Consider the following 15,990-nt stretch of genomic DNA (forward strand, 5'->3'; position numbering starts at 1 on the left):
AGCCAAAGAGCCAATAATTTAAGACATCCAGTTGAAATACAGACTCTACAAACTCCACGGCATTGTGTTACACAGAAATATAACAATTTAATACAGTACAAAGATAAAGTGATGATCTTGGTTGATTTTAGTCACTATACAAAATTGATTTGATAGCTAGGAATTCAGCAGTAAGTACTGAATGTAGATTTGGACACCCTCGGGTACTATTACTGCATTAAAATATTGCATGGATATTGCTACTTGGGCTCACTTAGGACCTCAGATGGTAAGCTGTTGAGGGAATGTACTAGTCATCATCTGACAATATTCATAGCAGCCCAACTTTGGTTAAATGGGGGTTTCAAAAGGTCACAAAAGACCTCCACCATTATATATGTACATTACATACTGTAAGAAGTATTATTAACAGGTTCCTCCCATAAAGTTGAATGCTCTCTGGCAAATCCACCACATGTCTGACAGCAGTAGACCTACTGTCTCTCTGGTGTGAGGACACAGTGTCCTCATCTCACATCTGTTCAACAGACACCAGACCGGCTCCCACTGTGTGAAAAGGTGAGTGTGTTGGGGTGGGATTAGAAGTCCCGGAGTGAAACAATTGTTTGTAGTATCACTGCCGCACGAGTTGGTCAGTTAATACTGTAAGGTCCAGTATGTGAGTTTAGCTGAGGCGTAGGCACAAAAGGCGGATTGGAGGTGGGACTGTCCAAGTCGGGTTCTTGATTTTGGTCTGGCTGAGGCAGGTTTTCCCTTGAATACTCTAAATACCACACCTGGAAGAAGTAGAAGAAGAGCGATAGGTTAAAAGATGCACTCGTACCAGCTCTAGTCATTAATTAAGGCTATGTGATTAAAAAATGCTATTAGCTCTATAAGGCCTCTAACTAAATCAAACACAGGCATTCAAGTTTGTAGTGACCCACACAATTTCATGTTTTCTATGAATACAATTTTTTATTCAAAACAAAATTCTGCTTTAAAGTCAAGTACGGTAGCTTAATGCAAACATAGGGAAATGTCATACACAGACTTACATTCGTGTAATTGTTGACCAACATTTTGGATGTATTACTTGGTGTTCACTAAAGAAAATACACCACGCAGCTTGGACCTTTGGAGTAAATCCAGCCAATGGTGACAAATGCTGTTCTTACCTGCATCTCTTCTTCATACATTTTCATGCTGAGGTCACCCTTAGTCCTTGACCTCCGCCCTTGGTATAACAGAGGCGAGTTTTGTTCACCCTGAATGAAGTAAAAAGAGAGGATGTTTTTTGGGATTGTTGCTTTGTTCTCTTAAACTGGACAAAGTATGGTGGTTATGTTTTTGTTTTTTGTTTTTTTTTACCCCACAGCGATCCATCGCTTGCATGACTCCCAGCATAGAGCTGAGAGATGATTGTCCAGGACATGCCTGCTTGTAAAATTCCAGAGTGGACAGAGCTTCGTCACGCCTCACTTCTACTTCAAACACGATTCCATTCTCATCTAGAGCACACACACATGAATCTAACTTCAGTGTTTTAAGCAATACTGCCGCATAGAACAAAGATCATTTTTGATTTTGACACACACTAAGACAGACACAAAGTCAAACACAGTGCGTCCCACCCTCTGGGTTCTCCAGCATTTCCCGGTTCTTGCGGCTGTAGTTCATGCGGAACACAAATGCATCCAGAATGAAGGCCACAATAATGGTCATGACCACCTGAAGGGCGCACAAAGCAACGGTGCAGGTTGACAAGAAAGCAAAGTGAAAAGCGTCTAGTGACACACATCGAGCCTCACCATGGTGACGATGTAGAAGGTCATGAAGTAGAGACGACTCCAGTGGCTGGTCATGGAGGTCACTCCTTCCTACAGAGCAAGGGAACATGGCAGCCAGCGGTCAAGCAGCGGCAAACAGGTAATAACATCATCTGAGGACATCATCTCACCATTGTGATGTACCAGTTGTTCACAACAGTCAGCTCAAAGAGAGTGACTGGAGAAAGAAGAAAACACAAGCAAACATACTTAAAGGGAAATAACCCATCATTTTTTTATGTAAAAATATAAATTGTTCAAGCACAGATTGATTAAATTAGAAGATCATTTTGGGATGGTGTTTCAGGCACGACTATACGATGGCAATATAAACTGCGTCCTTTTTTTTTCTTTTTCATTAAAGAAGGAATCTGGAGCCGTACCAAAACTGCTAAGAATGTTGTTGAAGTTGTTGAGATAATAGTAGCCTCCTTCCACCACTGTTTTGTTGCCAATTGTGATGACGTCCTGCCTGTAATAGTCAGCCACTGTGCTGGTACTGAGGATTGACACAAAATGGAAGAGATGTGATGAGTTACTGTGATCTTTCTCGATCTTGAAGGGCAAAGGAACGCAATTTCAGCAACTTACTTGCAGCAGTTGGGGTGAATATAATCAGCGAAGAATTCCATGCCCACAATGGCAAACGAGTAGTAGAAGATGATCAAGGTCAAACCCAGACTGGCCATCCTGGGCAGCAGTTCAAACATGGTGTCCAACACGTTGCGATACCTCTTCTTGATCTTAAACAACCTGCAATTATGTGTTGCATAAAAATAGTCACAAAGGCTCAACGTTGCTTAACAAACTCGTCGTACGGGTGTTACAAGTACAGATGAAAACGCACCGAAGGAGCTGTAGGGGCCGTAGCACAACAATGAAGTAGAAAGGCTCCATATTCAAGGCGAGCGTAATCAGACCCAGGAAGGCAGATGCGGTCACAGAGAAGTCAAACCTGGACAGAAAAAGAACAACAATATGGGTCTGTCGTCAAATGACAGAGATTTTTTAATGCGAGGTCTTGTTCAAAGTCGAAATGAGTACTCACAGATTCCACCCAGAGCTGAAATAAGCCAACGGTCCCAAGCCTGAGATCTTCAACAGCACTTCCACACCATAAACTCAAAATGGAAGAAGCAGAATTACAACAAGGCAACGAAAACAAATCCCTAACAATTAAGATGACGGCCAAAAAAATTATCCGATATGAACTTTTGACATTGAAGGCCACTCTGTTCCGATGTGATTGTTTCTGTATTTAGGTAGTCAATGTTTTGCCTTTTATAGGACAAGGAACCATATTGGGCCATTTTGATCTTGTTTACTACAGAAACCGATCTTGCTTCTCTTTTCCCGTTAAAAGGAGACTTATTGAGTCTCCCTTTTTCTAATCTTGACTATGGTGATGTTTTTGTATATGAACACTCATGTTCAGAGTCTGCAGATGTTGGACAGCGTGTTGCACGACGCTCTGAGATTTATCAATAAATGCGGATTTCTCACTCACCAGTGTACCTTGTACTTGACAAAGTCAGCTGGACTTTTCAGCGCACACGTCGTCTTGGACATTGGTATGTTTTCAGTTGTAAAGCTATTCTAGGCTACATTGCAGAGAACCTTTTTGGTTGATCATGAAGGATGCATTGCGTAATTTGTATTAATTTGGCTTTGTACAGTTTGTTGTTCCCCAGGTACTAATAACTGTCTGCGCCTTTTGGATGGCGCAATCCGCAAACTCAATTTGACCTGCAGAACCTTGTGTCAATGCTTTGAAATACTTGTTGGAAACTCTAGAAATCAATTTGTTTGCCATAACTTTAGTTGACATTTTATTTTCTTATTACTGCGTGTGTAATATGACCTGTGTAAGTGAGAATGTGTAGTTGTATTGAGGCCATTCTTGGTCAGGTCTTTCTGGGAACAAAGATTCTTTATCTCCAAGTAACTAGCCTTGGGTAAATAAAGATTATAAGTAAACACAGCAACGTGCTTATCGGATTTGTTTTGTTTTTTTAAACTTCAAAATATGAGACTCCGAAAATTACACATTACAGTTTTTGTTTTTTACTGAGTAAATCTTACTCGTGTCTTAAATTTTTCCGAACAAATTACCTTGACTTATATGGTGAGGCATGTGACGTTTACAAATATAGTTGCTTGTCCTGTAAAGGCTTCAATTCTCTTCAATTGTACATCATTCAATAACGACCCTAATTTGTGTCTTTGTGGATTAAAGTGTGCAGCCTCCTCACTGGTAAGGAAGACAGTATAATTCCATGGCACCAATTTAGACCAGGAGAAGCCACCTACAAGACAGATTATATCCTGTAGTCAGATTTATTGAGTTTTGACCGACGCATTGACGGCACAAGAAAAATGACTTACTCTCAAGTGTGAATGTCTCCACGAAGATCCACACGCCGTTGATGGCCACGACCACATCTGTTGTGCATAGGGAGACGGTTAGGGGCAAGTACCAATTAAAATCCTCATAAATACTTACACATGGTGTACTGGAAGGCCTTAGACTTCACCATCAGGTTAATGCCTATGAAAGTCAGGGATGCAAATAAAAAAAGAAGGTGAGAAGATGAGATTTTGTAAAATAACAAATGGGCTATAGAGAACTTGCCTTTTAAAATAATGTAGGCTGTGTGTGGGAGGTCATCAAACCAGTGTTCCCCACTGCGTCGTGCCTACACAACACATATGCTTACATAAGCAACAGCACCTATAGAATTCTGGCATGTTCGATACATGTTAGCTCTTTACCTTCCATTTAAGGCCTGTCACCTCATAGAACTTATAAAAGTCCTGCAGACTAGAGGAGAGTCAAAAACACACATTCAAAGATGCACTGAACCGTGAGAGCAAAATCTGATTTGGAGCGATGCAGCGCGGTCACTGACCTGAGCATAGGAGCACCAGATCTGTTAAGAGCTTTATAGGTAAGGAAGCGGTCTCTGGCACACATCCGTGGTCTGTAAAAACGCATCAGGCCATCAAACTGTTTCAGTGAGACACCCGTTGGCCTCTGAAGGGAAACGGCAGACACGTATTAAAAGAGCATGTCAGTCTTCATAGTGGCTGCGGATGATTTGAAGCTTGGAGCAGCAAATACACGCAGCATTATTTTATACCTGCCGGCTGACTAAGAGCTGGAAGGCGTGGTCGACAGCAGAGCGCTTGTGAAGCAACAGAGACTTGAACTTCATCTTCTCCACATCATTAAATGTGTCAAACACCACTGCAAGGAGCTGCACACAAGAGCAAAAAGGAAACCAGCTACTTAAGGGGGAGTCAACAAGATTGCTTGAAAAGTAAGAACATGTACCCACAGCACTCGCGGTTTGCTATTTGTGGATTTAATTTGAGAACATATCCATTATTTGCTGGTTTTGTAGTGAGACCAAAGCAAAAAAAAATATTACTTTAGCACCATCTTGTGAAATCTTTGTGTTGGTGCAGTTATTTGTCCACATGTGATGTCACAACAGTTTGTGTTCATGTAATTGGCTAGTAGGCAATCTAATATTATTAAGCATCAAGAAGATGGTTTCCATTTTCTTTATAGAGGAAAGAGTTGTGAAATCTGACAAATTTAAAGGTGACTTGTGTCACCCATGTCTTTCCTCGACCACGACTATATCAGTCATGATGTGCGAATACAACTTAAAAAAGGTTGTACCAGGTTCATGATGAAGTAGAGCTCAATGGAGAGGTACACAATGAAAAACACACAGGACCATCGGTTCTTTGCGTATGCCGGCATCATCACATCGGGGAAACTGCAAGAAAATGCAGATGAAACTCATGTTAGTGCGTTTGCGCGTCACATGACAGCGTCAGATGCTGCTGCGCTTACTTTGCTGTGGTCAGCAGTACAAAGAGGCTAACCATGCTGTTTTCCAGTGTGTTGAAGTACTGCAGTGACCACAGATGCTCAAAGTCAGGAAATAAGACAGCAACACACCCAAACAAACACAGAAAGGGAGTCTCCAGACTGAGAACATTAAATTAAACTCCAACTCACTGGATCTGATTTGTTTGTAGAGAAGAGGCAGAAACCTGGGTTGAGGGAAAAAAAATAAAATAAATAGTAGCACTTAAAAATTGCTCTATAAAACACGATCACTTTTGGTAAGTGTGGACCAAAAATGATGACCATTAAAAAAGGTTCTTTAAAGATTCATGAGAATAAAGTAAAATTTAGGAATTCAAGAATACAAAGAAAAAGCATGCGTGATCAGGTTTAATCATGAATTACTGGATCTCAAAAAATAATGCGCACTTTTCAAAAGAAATGATTCTCACCCAGGATCGCAAATATGACCATGAAGAAGAGCAGTAGTAGGAGAATGTCAATAAACGGTGGGAGGGACTGGAAGATCTGCCGCAAATTTCTGATTGGATGAGAGAAATGCTGTTAGTTACCTTTGCTGAAAAACATTGCCCTTGTGGTAACGTTGAAAAACTTGGGCCGGATCCTTTTAAGTCAAGTGCAAGGCTGTTTGTGGTTACGTGCAAACGTCTATGTTTTATTTTATTTTTTTCTTTCAGGGAAGAGAAACAAAACATTGAATCATAGTATAGGCCTACCTGCGCACAGCACCGCAGTATCTAGAGTCCACCAGGAATATTGGTCTGAGTGCTCGGGTCACTCGCATGTGGGACGTCTGTCGGACCAGAACCACTATGGCCTCTACAAACTGCAGCAGCAACACAAACGCCTGGAGAGAGACGACACGAAGACCCGAAGCAAATTAATCTTGTAAGTCAAGGTAGGACTGCATTTGTCAAAACTTTTAAAACATTCTACACTACAAGGTCTTCATCAGTTACCTTCACCATGGTCCTCTTGTGTCGTATGAAGGTGTGGAAGCCCAGCCAGCGAAGCTTCATGCACAGCTCAAACGCCACAATAACCAAGGCTAGGAGCTCCAGAGTGGCGTGGATCTGCACACGGTATCGCACATGCTCAGCAAATATTTTACATTCATGTGGATGTGCGGTCATATTTACTCACGTAGACGTCCAAACGCAGCGAAGGCACGGCGGGAGCTTCGCAAAGCGACAGAGTCATGAGCAGAAGGCCTGTTAGCAGCTCCATCATGTAAAAGAGGTGGTTGTGGGCAAAGAGATACGCCGCCAGCGCCTTGGGGTTCCGAGGATGGGTGAAGAACTTGTCATTGTTCTCGCCCTCCTGTAGGTGACATTCAGAAGAAACGGGACACTTCAAGTTTGAATGACATCATCATGACAGAAGGTTCTTGGCATGCGTTAACACGTACATTCAACCATGTCAAATCAGGCAAGTTGGGGCACTAATTCTCGTCTCGTTTTGTTTTGTTTTGAAGCCCAGCATGAACGCTGCACTTGTGCTCACACTGCTGTATTCTTGCATACGTGCGTTTGAATACCTGCAAGAAGATGGCCGCCTCCTGGTAGTTCATCTCCCAGCTTTGCCGTATAGACGCATCGGGTGCCCGGTGGATTTGAGAGCCAGATGTTGACGTTACGCCACTATTTCTTACATCATAGTTTCCAGCACCTCCATCTGGAAGAAGACACAAGTAGCGTAAAGAGTTGCAGGGTTGAGTTCAAAGTAAGTCAACCACCGTGGCAGTCCCATTGTATCTGCGAGCAATAAGAGGAGACCACCAAAGTCTCATCACTTCTTATATTCTGATGTAAAGAAGCTCCATTGATCCTTCTGGAGCTTTGTGTGTGTTTGTCTGTGGTTGAAGTCAACAGTGCGTATCATTTACTGTCTTACAATCTTGTTTCAGCTTCCACACACATGGGAATACAGATGGCCTCACATTCCACAAGACTGATGTGAACTGCAGCGACTCTTCAGTGCTGTCATCATCACGTGAGTGTCCAGGACACGCGAAGAAAGCAAAGTGTGAATCTATTCAAAAAAGGAGTTTAAAATAACTCCTGGTCCTTCAACCATGAAATTTGAATCCAAGTGTTCATCTTATTAGAGATAAAGTTAGGACCAAAAAATACACAGATTAAACCAAAGGGGAAAAAAAGACTAGGAAAACATAATCTGCCCTACTCCAGCTGCATGCTTACTTCTAAGTGCTCATCCCACGCATAGTTCATGAGTCCAAGATTCTGGCGGAAGGCCTTGAAATATTGCCACAATCAAGCACAGAATACAAATATATCGTGACGCCGCAGTGTAGAGCTCAGATTCCATTCCAGCTGTTTGGAGCAAAAAAAAATCATCTGTCTCACCATTTCTATCGAGCTAAACAATCATGAATATGAGCTTCTGTCATCATGTGACCTGTCATATGATTTATAATGACTGTAGTCCATTTCAAGAAATCCAATTTCAAGAGTTGCCTCAGTCCAGAGAAGTCACCCAAGAATTCTCCTGTTGTTTCCTTCTTATCCGACACTCCCTGCCATCCCGGAAAACAACCGCTCCTCTTCCTGTTCAGTTCTGGATCCAGTCTGCTCAAGCCCAAAATTCTGACATTCTACACATGGCCACCAAAGTGGGGCGAGGGGAACGGCTGAGGCAGCATTTTATCTGATGACTCACTTGTGTAACTTGATTGAGGGGAACACAAAGATGAGCGGATGCTTGAATGTCCTACAAAAGTTGTCGAATAGAAAGAAATTTCCTCCATTTTGTTTGGTTCTAAATGTGGAGATGTGCAAAGATGGACTTATTCTGGTGGTTTACAGGACAGCCTCATCACAACTCCAGAATCATTAAAAAGCCTGCACTATTGGTGGATTATCATCTTCAGTGGAACACTTTGGAACAAAGATTACACACAGTTGTCTCTCGTTCTTCTCGTATTTTTCAAGTGAAGTCATTGATCGACTGCTTCAACTTAAATGGTGTTTAAAACAGTACTTACTCTCGTCTCCCCTCGCTGGGTCCTCGTTGAGCAAATCGCTGTTTACATCATCCCAGGTGAGGATAAGAGGCACATCATCGTCGTCAACTTCCATTCTTTGATACAAATCAAACATCAATGTTACAATCTCGATCTACTGGGGTCAAATACATTTCAAGAGAGGAGCTAGCCAGCTACACGAGTACATGGTAAAACTGCTCTCAATAAAATATAATATGACAAGCGAACGCTGGACTTGTTAGCGAATACACACTTCAAGTATGAAAGCAAGACAAGCAATATGAAATTAAAATGTCTAGCAACGAAGTTATTATCGAGTTACTGTGCGAAAGGCTAGTTGTTTACAGTTTTGGTTGTGTCCTAGCACGCAGGGGACATCTGTCACTGAATCAATTGGCTCAGAGTGTCACAAGCAGTCACGAGCGAACATCGCGGCATCCTCAGATTTCACTCCAGATCAACTCCGAAACTATTAGACGGCTTCACCAAACGCGACAAGGTCCTTTGAGACTAGTTTGTCATAAACAACAACACCGATATACGGAGGGCATTTAATACAAGCTCGACATTCAAGTTGGCTTTTTGTGGGGCGGTGTTTTTTTACGACAATTTCAGCAATTCACGGCAGGCTTCAGCAGATTCGCAGTACTATGTTTCCAAAATAAAAGTATGGAATTTGTGTGTACAATATGAAACATCAACAATACGCATTTTATGGGCATATGAATACTGACACGATTGATACATCAGAACATTTTAATAATTCCAGGCTAAATGAACATTTTGCTCCATCATATCATTGGGCCGCCGTTTTCGACCGTATCCTAGCAACAGTAAACATGTTTTGCAAGCGACAAGTCAAAGTAAGTCCCTTTCTGATCTTCAATACAACCTGGGTTTGTCGTTTTGTTTCGATAGCTCTCGTTGTTATGCATGTTTGAATTTACCCACGACGAGCGACAATGTTCAGAGTAATACAAAATTTACAGAGGGGAAAAAAACACCGTCGAAGTGGAATATTTACTCTCGTGGCAAAGTAAATGTGATCAGAATAAAATATCGTTAACATTAAACTATGAATGAAATAAAACAAAATATTGTTGAAAATGCAGGTTTTGTTTTAAGGTAGCTAAAATGCTTTTGAAGAACCTCAGTAACATGACGTCATCACATTGTTTGAGAAGGCTCTGACGTAGGGGTGTTGTCAAAAAAAACGTTGGAGGCATTGTCACAATATACACAAGGCAATTGCAAACTATTTTAGGAGAAATCAATCAATAGTTAGATGTGTTAGATTTGCTACCTGTTTTATAATGAATATCTACGTTGCAGAGCAGCAGCCAACATTTTATATGTAACTAATTGTCTCATATGTTATTGTTTTCTCTCCATTAGTGACAAGTTTGACAACATGTCTGAAATTGAGGTGATAGAGTCAATAAATTGGGACAGCGCTGAGCTCTCATCCACTGGTCTGCAGCAAGATGATGATTGCGAGGCTAATCTTGATCAAGAGGAGCCCCAGCAGAGGCTCCTCTCCTCCGAGGCCCAGACCGTCTCAAACATACTGGAGAACTGTATCAGTCAAATCGAGATAGCAGCATCTCTATCTGCCGTCCGCCAATCGGTCTGCTCGTGTGATGTTGTCCAAGAGGAGTTCAATAGGATCCTTGAGGTGCATCAGATGTTAACCAAAAGCCTGGAAACATCAAATGACCTCACAGAGCTCATAGGTGGACCGGCTGGAGAAGAAAGTGCTAGAAGGAAAAGGAAGGCTCTACTCGAGAGAGAGTTCAAGTACTCTGTTCGGGATTTGCTCAGGTTTTTTCGCACCTACCCCGATATCTTTATGGGTTTGAGACTAGAGGTTGGCATGGAAGTTGGGGAGACTGAGTACACACTCATCGTAGGGCTGAAGAAATTTCATGTACATATGATAGAGAGGTTGCAGACCACCCCAGAAGAGGAAATACGGTTAGCTCTTGAGACAGTGTCACCTGACACAGAACTAATTGTCAAACTAGAACAAACAGCTGCAGCTATAATACAAAAAGATGTTGAGGTGAGTAGGTAGTCAAAATTCTTGCACCCAAAATGGACTAGAAAATCTGTTCGGTGAGAGATACCTTCACAATCGGACAGATTTTAAGTATGCATTCTTGACCTGCCCTCTTTTTTAGTACGTTGTTTTTACATAAAGAAAAAAAATGAGGTGTGTCAACTGTACAGCCATCCCTCGTTACAAGTAGCAATAAAAATATATACTGTGACTCAGAACACTTAATGTCTGACCTCTCCCATTTTTTGGATTGAACTTTTAGATTTCCGAGAAGAAAGATGACATCGAAACTTTGGAGCGCCTTCTTAAGGAGAACCAGATAGAAGTAGTCGACTGGAAGCTTTTCGCCAATGAACAATGCCAGTCCATTATCAAGGCTTCTCAGGAGAAGCAAGCCAGCATCCAGCAGGAAATAGACCGACTCAACATTCGAATCAACACTTCGACACTTAAATTCAGAGAAGTGGAGAAAACACTTCAAGAGGTGCACTAACTTTTTTAGCATGGTTCTATGACATCATTTATGTGGAAGAGATGAAACAAACTCCATGTTCTTTCCTTTGACAGATAAATGAAAATGTGGAGATGGAAATTGAGTACTTGATCCAAAAGTTTGATGACGAAATACAAGAGCATCAGGTACACATTTTTAAGACAATGTTTTGTTTCATGTTACTTAATTGTAGCTAAGTAACATTATTTATTGACTTCACTAGAATTATTGACGAAGATACCAAACCGAAGTCACTCATTTGGAAAATAATCAGGCCTTGCCTTATAGGTTCAGTTCCAGTCTCATGATGCAAAACACTCAAATCTGAAGTCATTATTTCCCACAGAAATTATTTTAGTAAAAAAAATAATAACATTATTAAATAGAATAACCACAATTAAGGAGTTTATGTATCATGATAATTTAATGGCCATTATGCTACTCATGATGGTGTGCGCTCCTTGACCAACGGAAGGCGATATAGATATAAACAGATATAGAAATACTGCAAGTTAATTTGAAAAGCAGAATACCTTTAATTATGTTCAAAGACAAGTTTTTAAAGGTTTAATTACTGCGCCATAAATACCAGTTTTGATTCCCCATCAAAAGGGGAAATTGTCCTTGTTTCATATTTAATTTCATCGTAAAATCGAACCAATTGTGGGAATTTACAATTTGAAGCAAGCACTTGCCTATTTTTCTCCAGCACACAGCTGCTTGTTCTGGAGTTCACTGCCGCCATGCTGGTCTCATGATGTCACTAGCAAATTGATTTAGTCAGTATGGCAATAAATTAAAATAGGAATAACCCTATCGTGAAATTATTTTAATTCAACTTTTTTTTAATTCAATTTACGAGCATACTGGGTACATAAATCGGCCAAAGAAATTATGATTAGGACCAGCACAGCCAAAAATGAAATAACTAGTCACTTAAGAAGAATAAAAAATGTCTTGAGTCGTATGGCTGCTAGTGAGGAAGCGGATGTGAAGCTGTCCAAGACAAACCACAAAATGTTAAAACCTGCTTTACTAACTCTGACTTCATTCCTCAGACTGATCTGGAGTTATGTCAGTTGGATGTTGAGAGGGAGGAAGCGGAACGTGAAAGACTAGAGAAACCTTATGCTGATCTGGAGAAGGAGTACGACTACATCATGGAAAAGCGTCGGATTGCAGATGAGAAACGAGTTGCTGCGCTTAAGCTTAAGGTTGCTCTTTATTGTCAGTCATGGTGGAGGGGCTACTGTACTCGCAAATTCTTGATCAGTAATCCCATCACGCCTCCTAAGAAGGGCAAAAAGGGCAAAGGCAAGGGTAAGGGCAAAGGCAAAGGCAAGAAGAAAAAATAGACCAAATTTAAAAGTCCGAAAAATACACAGTACGCAATCTTAGAAATATCTGGAATATTTGTTGGCTTCTTCTTAGTCCTACAGAATGTTGTCAAAAGATGATCACAGATTTTACACCAGACGCCCTTCCTTACAAAACTCCCTCTTCTTTTTTCAAAGCTAATCCAGCCACCATAAATGTTTCCTAAGAATCCACAGCTACACTCGTAAAAACTGCTCGGTCAAAAACAACCCAATTTAGGTTAAAAATTTAGCCAACTTCCTGGGTCGCTCTAATTTTTTATCTAAATTGGGTTGTTGTTATTGTTTTTTGTTTTTTTTACTTTGTATATTTGGAGAGAGTCATGCTGGAACATCAATTGGACATGGGTCCACCGGTTGTTGTTTTCTTCAACACATGATGGCAGCATGGGACTGCTCAATGGTGACATCCAGCGTTTGCCTCCTGGGAGTCATGCTCTGCTCCAGATTCAGTACAGAACCTGATGTTGACGAATGTTAAAATGTATCTATCGAAATTTAACATCTAAAAATGTCCGCCTGATCTTTATTTGGGCCCAGCTGTCCTCATGGTGGCTCTCCATTTGAAGGAGGGTCAAAGATCACGTCGCAACAGGAGTCATTCAAAATGAATGAATGCCCTGGGGAAAAGTGATATATTTCGATTTCTGTTGAGTTAACTTCGTTTCTATCTCACAATGTATCTTTCCTAGGTGATGTTGGTACATTTTTCTGAAAAATTAAGAATTGAAAATGTTTTTGATATTAAAAACAGTTTTATGTGACTCCATCTCCAACATGTACAGCAAGTCATTCACTAAGATCTTAAAACATGAATACTGTATTCACATTTTAGATCCAAATCAAATAAAGTCCTTTAATGTTTTGTTCATGGAACATTGATCTTTTCTTCATCATGTCTTTGTGCGCTACTTTGATGTTGTTTGACAATGTCCTTGTGGTCCTGGATGAACATCTTGATCTACAAGAGTCAAAAAGATATGTGTCATTCTCCACTAGATCATCTGTCAGGCTACAAACCTTGTCCAGTTGTGTGTCGGTGTCACCCAGATGGACGCCTTTCTCGCCATCCACATGACCGCCCGTCACTTCATAGAGGTTGAGTGCCGCCATCTTGATCAGGCCCAGCAGGAGTGTCTTCTTGGCTGCGGTGCCCTGAATGTGTTTCCACTTTGTCTCCTGTATAAAGAGAGGAGAAAAAATCCATCATAAACATTCAATCTAGAATTCCTCTTAGTCAGTTCGCTACCCAGCGTTCCACTTCCGGCTGTGCCCTGTCCAGTTTGTGGTGCAACTGTGCCAGCTGGTTACTGCGCTGCAGAAGCATCAAGCGATGCTGGCTGTTAAAGGTCAGCAGGGCTTTCCTCTGCAGGTCCACCTGCTCCTCGGCTAACCTCCGCTTCTCACAGAGCTGTTCTCTGATGCGGAGAAGATTCTCTAGGTGACCTGCCAGAGATGCTTCATCTTCAAACTGGTAACACAAGACACAACCAAGACACAGGACAAAATTACACTTATGATACTGATATTCTCTAAAGAGCCATATAACGGCCACATACTCTTAAAAAACGGCAAATTATGTTAATAATTGGTTCAATTGTGCGTCAGTGTAGCCAAGAGGGTGCACATCTTTTGTCCCTCTGTGTGCATAATGTGCAGGAAGATCATTTAACATTGAATATTTCAGTACAAAGTTCAACATTGCTGTACAATAATATTAGCTCGCCAGCTTACCCGTGTTCGTTTTAACACCTGTTTCATGAAGTCCCGATACACTGCGTCTCTGTGCATGTGATGAACGAGCTCCTGTTTTCTGTGCTGCAGTTGAGCGTGCTCTTCCTTCAGCATCTCCAAATCAACCTCTTTCTTGTGCACCTCTTTCCTCTCTTTCTCTGCTTTTTTGATATTCTGATCAGCATCTTGTTCCTTCACATGGAGATATGTTGTTTTAGGAAGGAAATGATCCAAAAGCCACATTTGTTTGCTGTTCATTGTAAGGCAGTCAAAAGCTGTCTTGTGGCACACTCAAGTGTTTAGTGAAAGTTAATGTATGTATGTATTTTGGAGATATGTGGAAGTTAGGGTTTTCGATATTTATATTAGCATGTGCAAGAGATTTGAGGTCTCGTACAACCCCCCCCCCCCCCACACACACACACACACCTCTGGTCCCACTACTTAAGTAGCAGACTGAAAAATTGATTTTCTAGCTCTTAGAATCAATTTACTCCCCTGTATGCCCCACTTCATGATTTGAGATGTAAGACAAATGTAAATTCAACGTTCACACAAGAGTAATTTAAAGCATAGTAATGAGGTCTTGTTGTGAACATCTGTGTGAAGTTATTCACTGTACCTTTGGAGAAATATCGAAGTTCCAGATTAATTCCTTGGCCTTCTTTGCCTCCTTGAGTAGCTCATCTTCACATTCTATCAAACTCTTCAATTTCTTTGAGAACACAAAAGGCATACGGTTACTTTGGGTATTTTAAGCGACTGTTCTCATATCAAATATGTGCCAGATTTTCACCATTATTATTATTATTATTATTATTATTATTATTATTATTATTATTATTATTATTATTATTATTATTATTATTATTATTATTATTATTATTATTATTATTATTATTAATTTACAGCTCACAGCAACACTTTTTTTTTCATTGCATGAAAGCAGGCAATACTTCAACTTTTAGCGAGGCCCTCAAGTATTTTTACTTTTGCATCCAGTTTCCACAGCGCACCTGTAAGCGCTGCTCCAGTATGGTCATGAGATGTTCTTGCTCCCGGCGATCCTTCAGGAACTCAATGAGAGTGTCGTTCCTGTCACGGTACCTCCTTGTTGTCATCACCACGCAGCGTTCACCCTCAGACATGCTCTTTTTTCACACTTGTACACAGAATAAAGCTCTTAATGAATATTGATAGTTCACACACGGACTGGCCGAGTTTCACACAGCTTCGTGCAAATTTCCTGCGAAATGATACCCCGGGAGCCTCAGAGATGATTAATGATGTCGAATACTCACGCAGCGTTCAATTTGAAGGTTGACTCCGATACTTTGATTTACATTGGTGCCACTTTTCGAAATCTTTCAGCACTGAGTTGACAGTGCTTCCGGTTGTTGCTATGGTAACCTGTAGACAGTTGCATGGATAATTTACATAAACAAGAGTACCGCACCAAATATTCAGCAAAACAACATCTTTAAGAAAAAAAGATCACCTTAAATAGATTATCTCAATTCTTAATCTAGCTACATTTAGTTATTTTTTAACTCTAAAGGGGCTTAAATGCAAATGCACCGTATTTAAAGAAAATAAATGTAACTTGAACTACACTATTGTGCTATTTAAGCTT

The 15,990-nt window shown here is 40.8% G+C and overlaps 3 protein-coding genes across 3 annotated transcripts; 1 reads left to right on the forward strand and 2 right to left on the reverse strand.

Moving 5' to 3' along the window:
* Window positions 1-62: 62 nt before the first annotated feature.
* tpcn1 (two pore segment channel 1) lies at window positions 63-9,315 on the reverse strand. Its single transcript, XM_061277699.1, has 27 exons — window positions 9,041-9,315; window positions 8,696-8,790; window positions 7,229-7,365; window positions 6,835-7,011; window positions 6,651-6,764; window positions 6,408-6,538; window positions 6,123-6,211; window positions 5,842-5,876; window positions 5,674-5,732; window positions 5,497-5,596; window positions 4,949-5,065; window positions 4,718-4,842; window positions 4,581-4,629; window positions 4,441-4,504; window positions 4,312-4,356; window positions 4,194-4,250; window positions 4,061-4,114; window positions 2,857-2,929; window positions 2,656-2,763; window positions 2,400-2,561; window positions 2,192-2,307; window positions 1,940-1,986; window positions 1,791-1,859; window positions 1,614-1,710; window positions 1,351-1,490; window positions 1,158-1,247; window positions 63-776 (listed from the first exon to the last, which is right to left on the reverse strand). Exons 2-27 carry the CDS (start codon window positions 8,787-8,789, stop codon window positions 633-635), a joined length of 2,493 nt encoding a protein of 830 aa, XP_061133683.1. The 5' UTR covers window position 8,790; window positions 9,041-9,315; the 3' UTR covers window positions 63-632.
* iqcd (IQ motif containing D) lies at window positions 9,284-13,499 on the forward strand. The gene is made up of 5 exons (XM_061277705.1): window positions 9,284-9,558; window positions 10,091-10,757; window positions 11,017-11,238; window positions 11,322-11,393; window positions 12,306-13,499. The coding sequence occupies exons 2-5, from the start codon at window positions 10,107-10,109 to the stop codon at window positions 12,600-12,602; spliced, it is 1,242 nt and encodes a 413-aa protein (XP_061133689.1). The 5' UTR covers window positions 9,284-9,558; window positions 10,091-10,106; the 3' UTR covers window positions 12,603-13,499.
* LOC133154024 (coiled-coil domain-containing protein 42 like-2-like) lies at window positions 13,400-15,505 on the reverse strand. The gene is made up of 6 exons (XM_061278408.1): window positions 15,374-15,505; window positions 14,980-15,072; window positions 14,358-14,549; window positions 13,873-14,094; window positions 13,644-13,823; window positions 13,400-13,584 (listed from the first exon to the last, which is right to left on the reverse strand). Exons 1-6 carry the CDS (start codon window positions 15,503-15,505, stop codon window positions 13,492-13,494), a joined length of 912 nt encoding a protein of 303 aa, XP_061134392.1. The 3' UTR covers window positions 13,400-13,491.
* Window positions 15,506-15,990: the final 485 nt, after the last annotated feature.

Source organism: Syngnathus typhle, linkage group LG5, assembly GCF_033458585.1.
Source record: "Syngnathus typhle isolate RoL2023-S1 ecotype Sweden linkage group LG5, RoL_Styp_1.0, whole genome shotgun sequence".
Lineage (NCBI taxonomy): Eukaryota > Metazoa > Chordata > Actinopteri > Syngnathiformes > Syngnathidae > Syngnathus > Syngnathus typhle.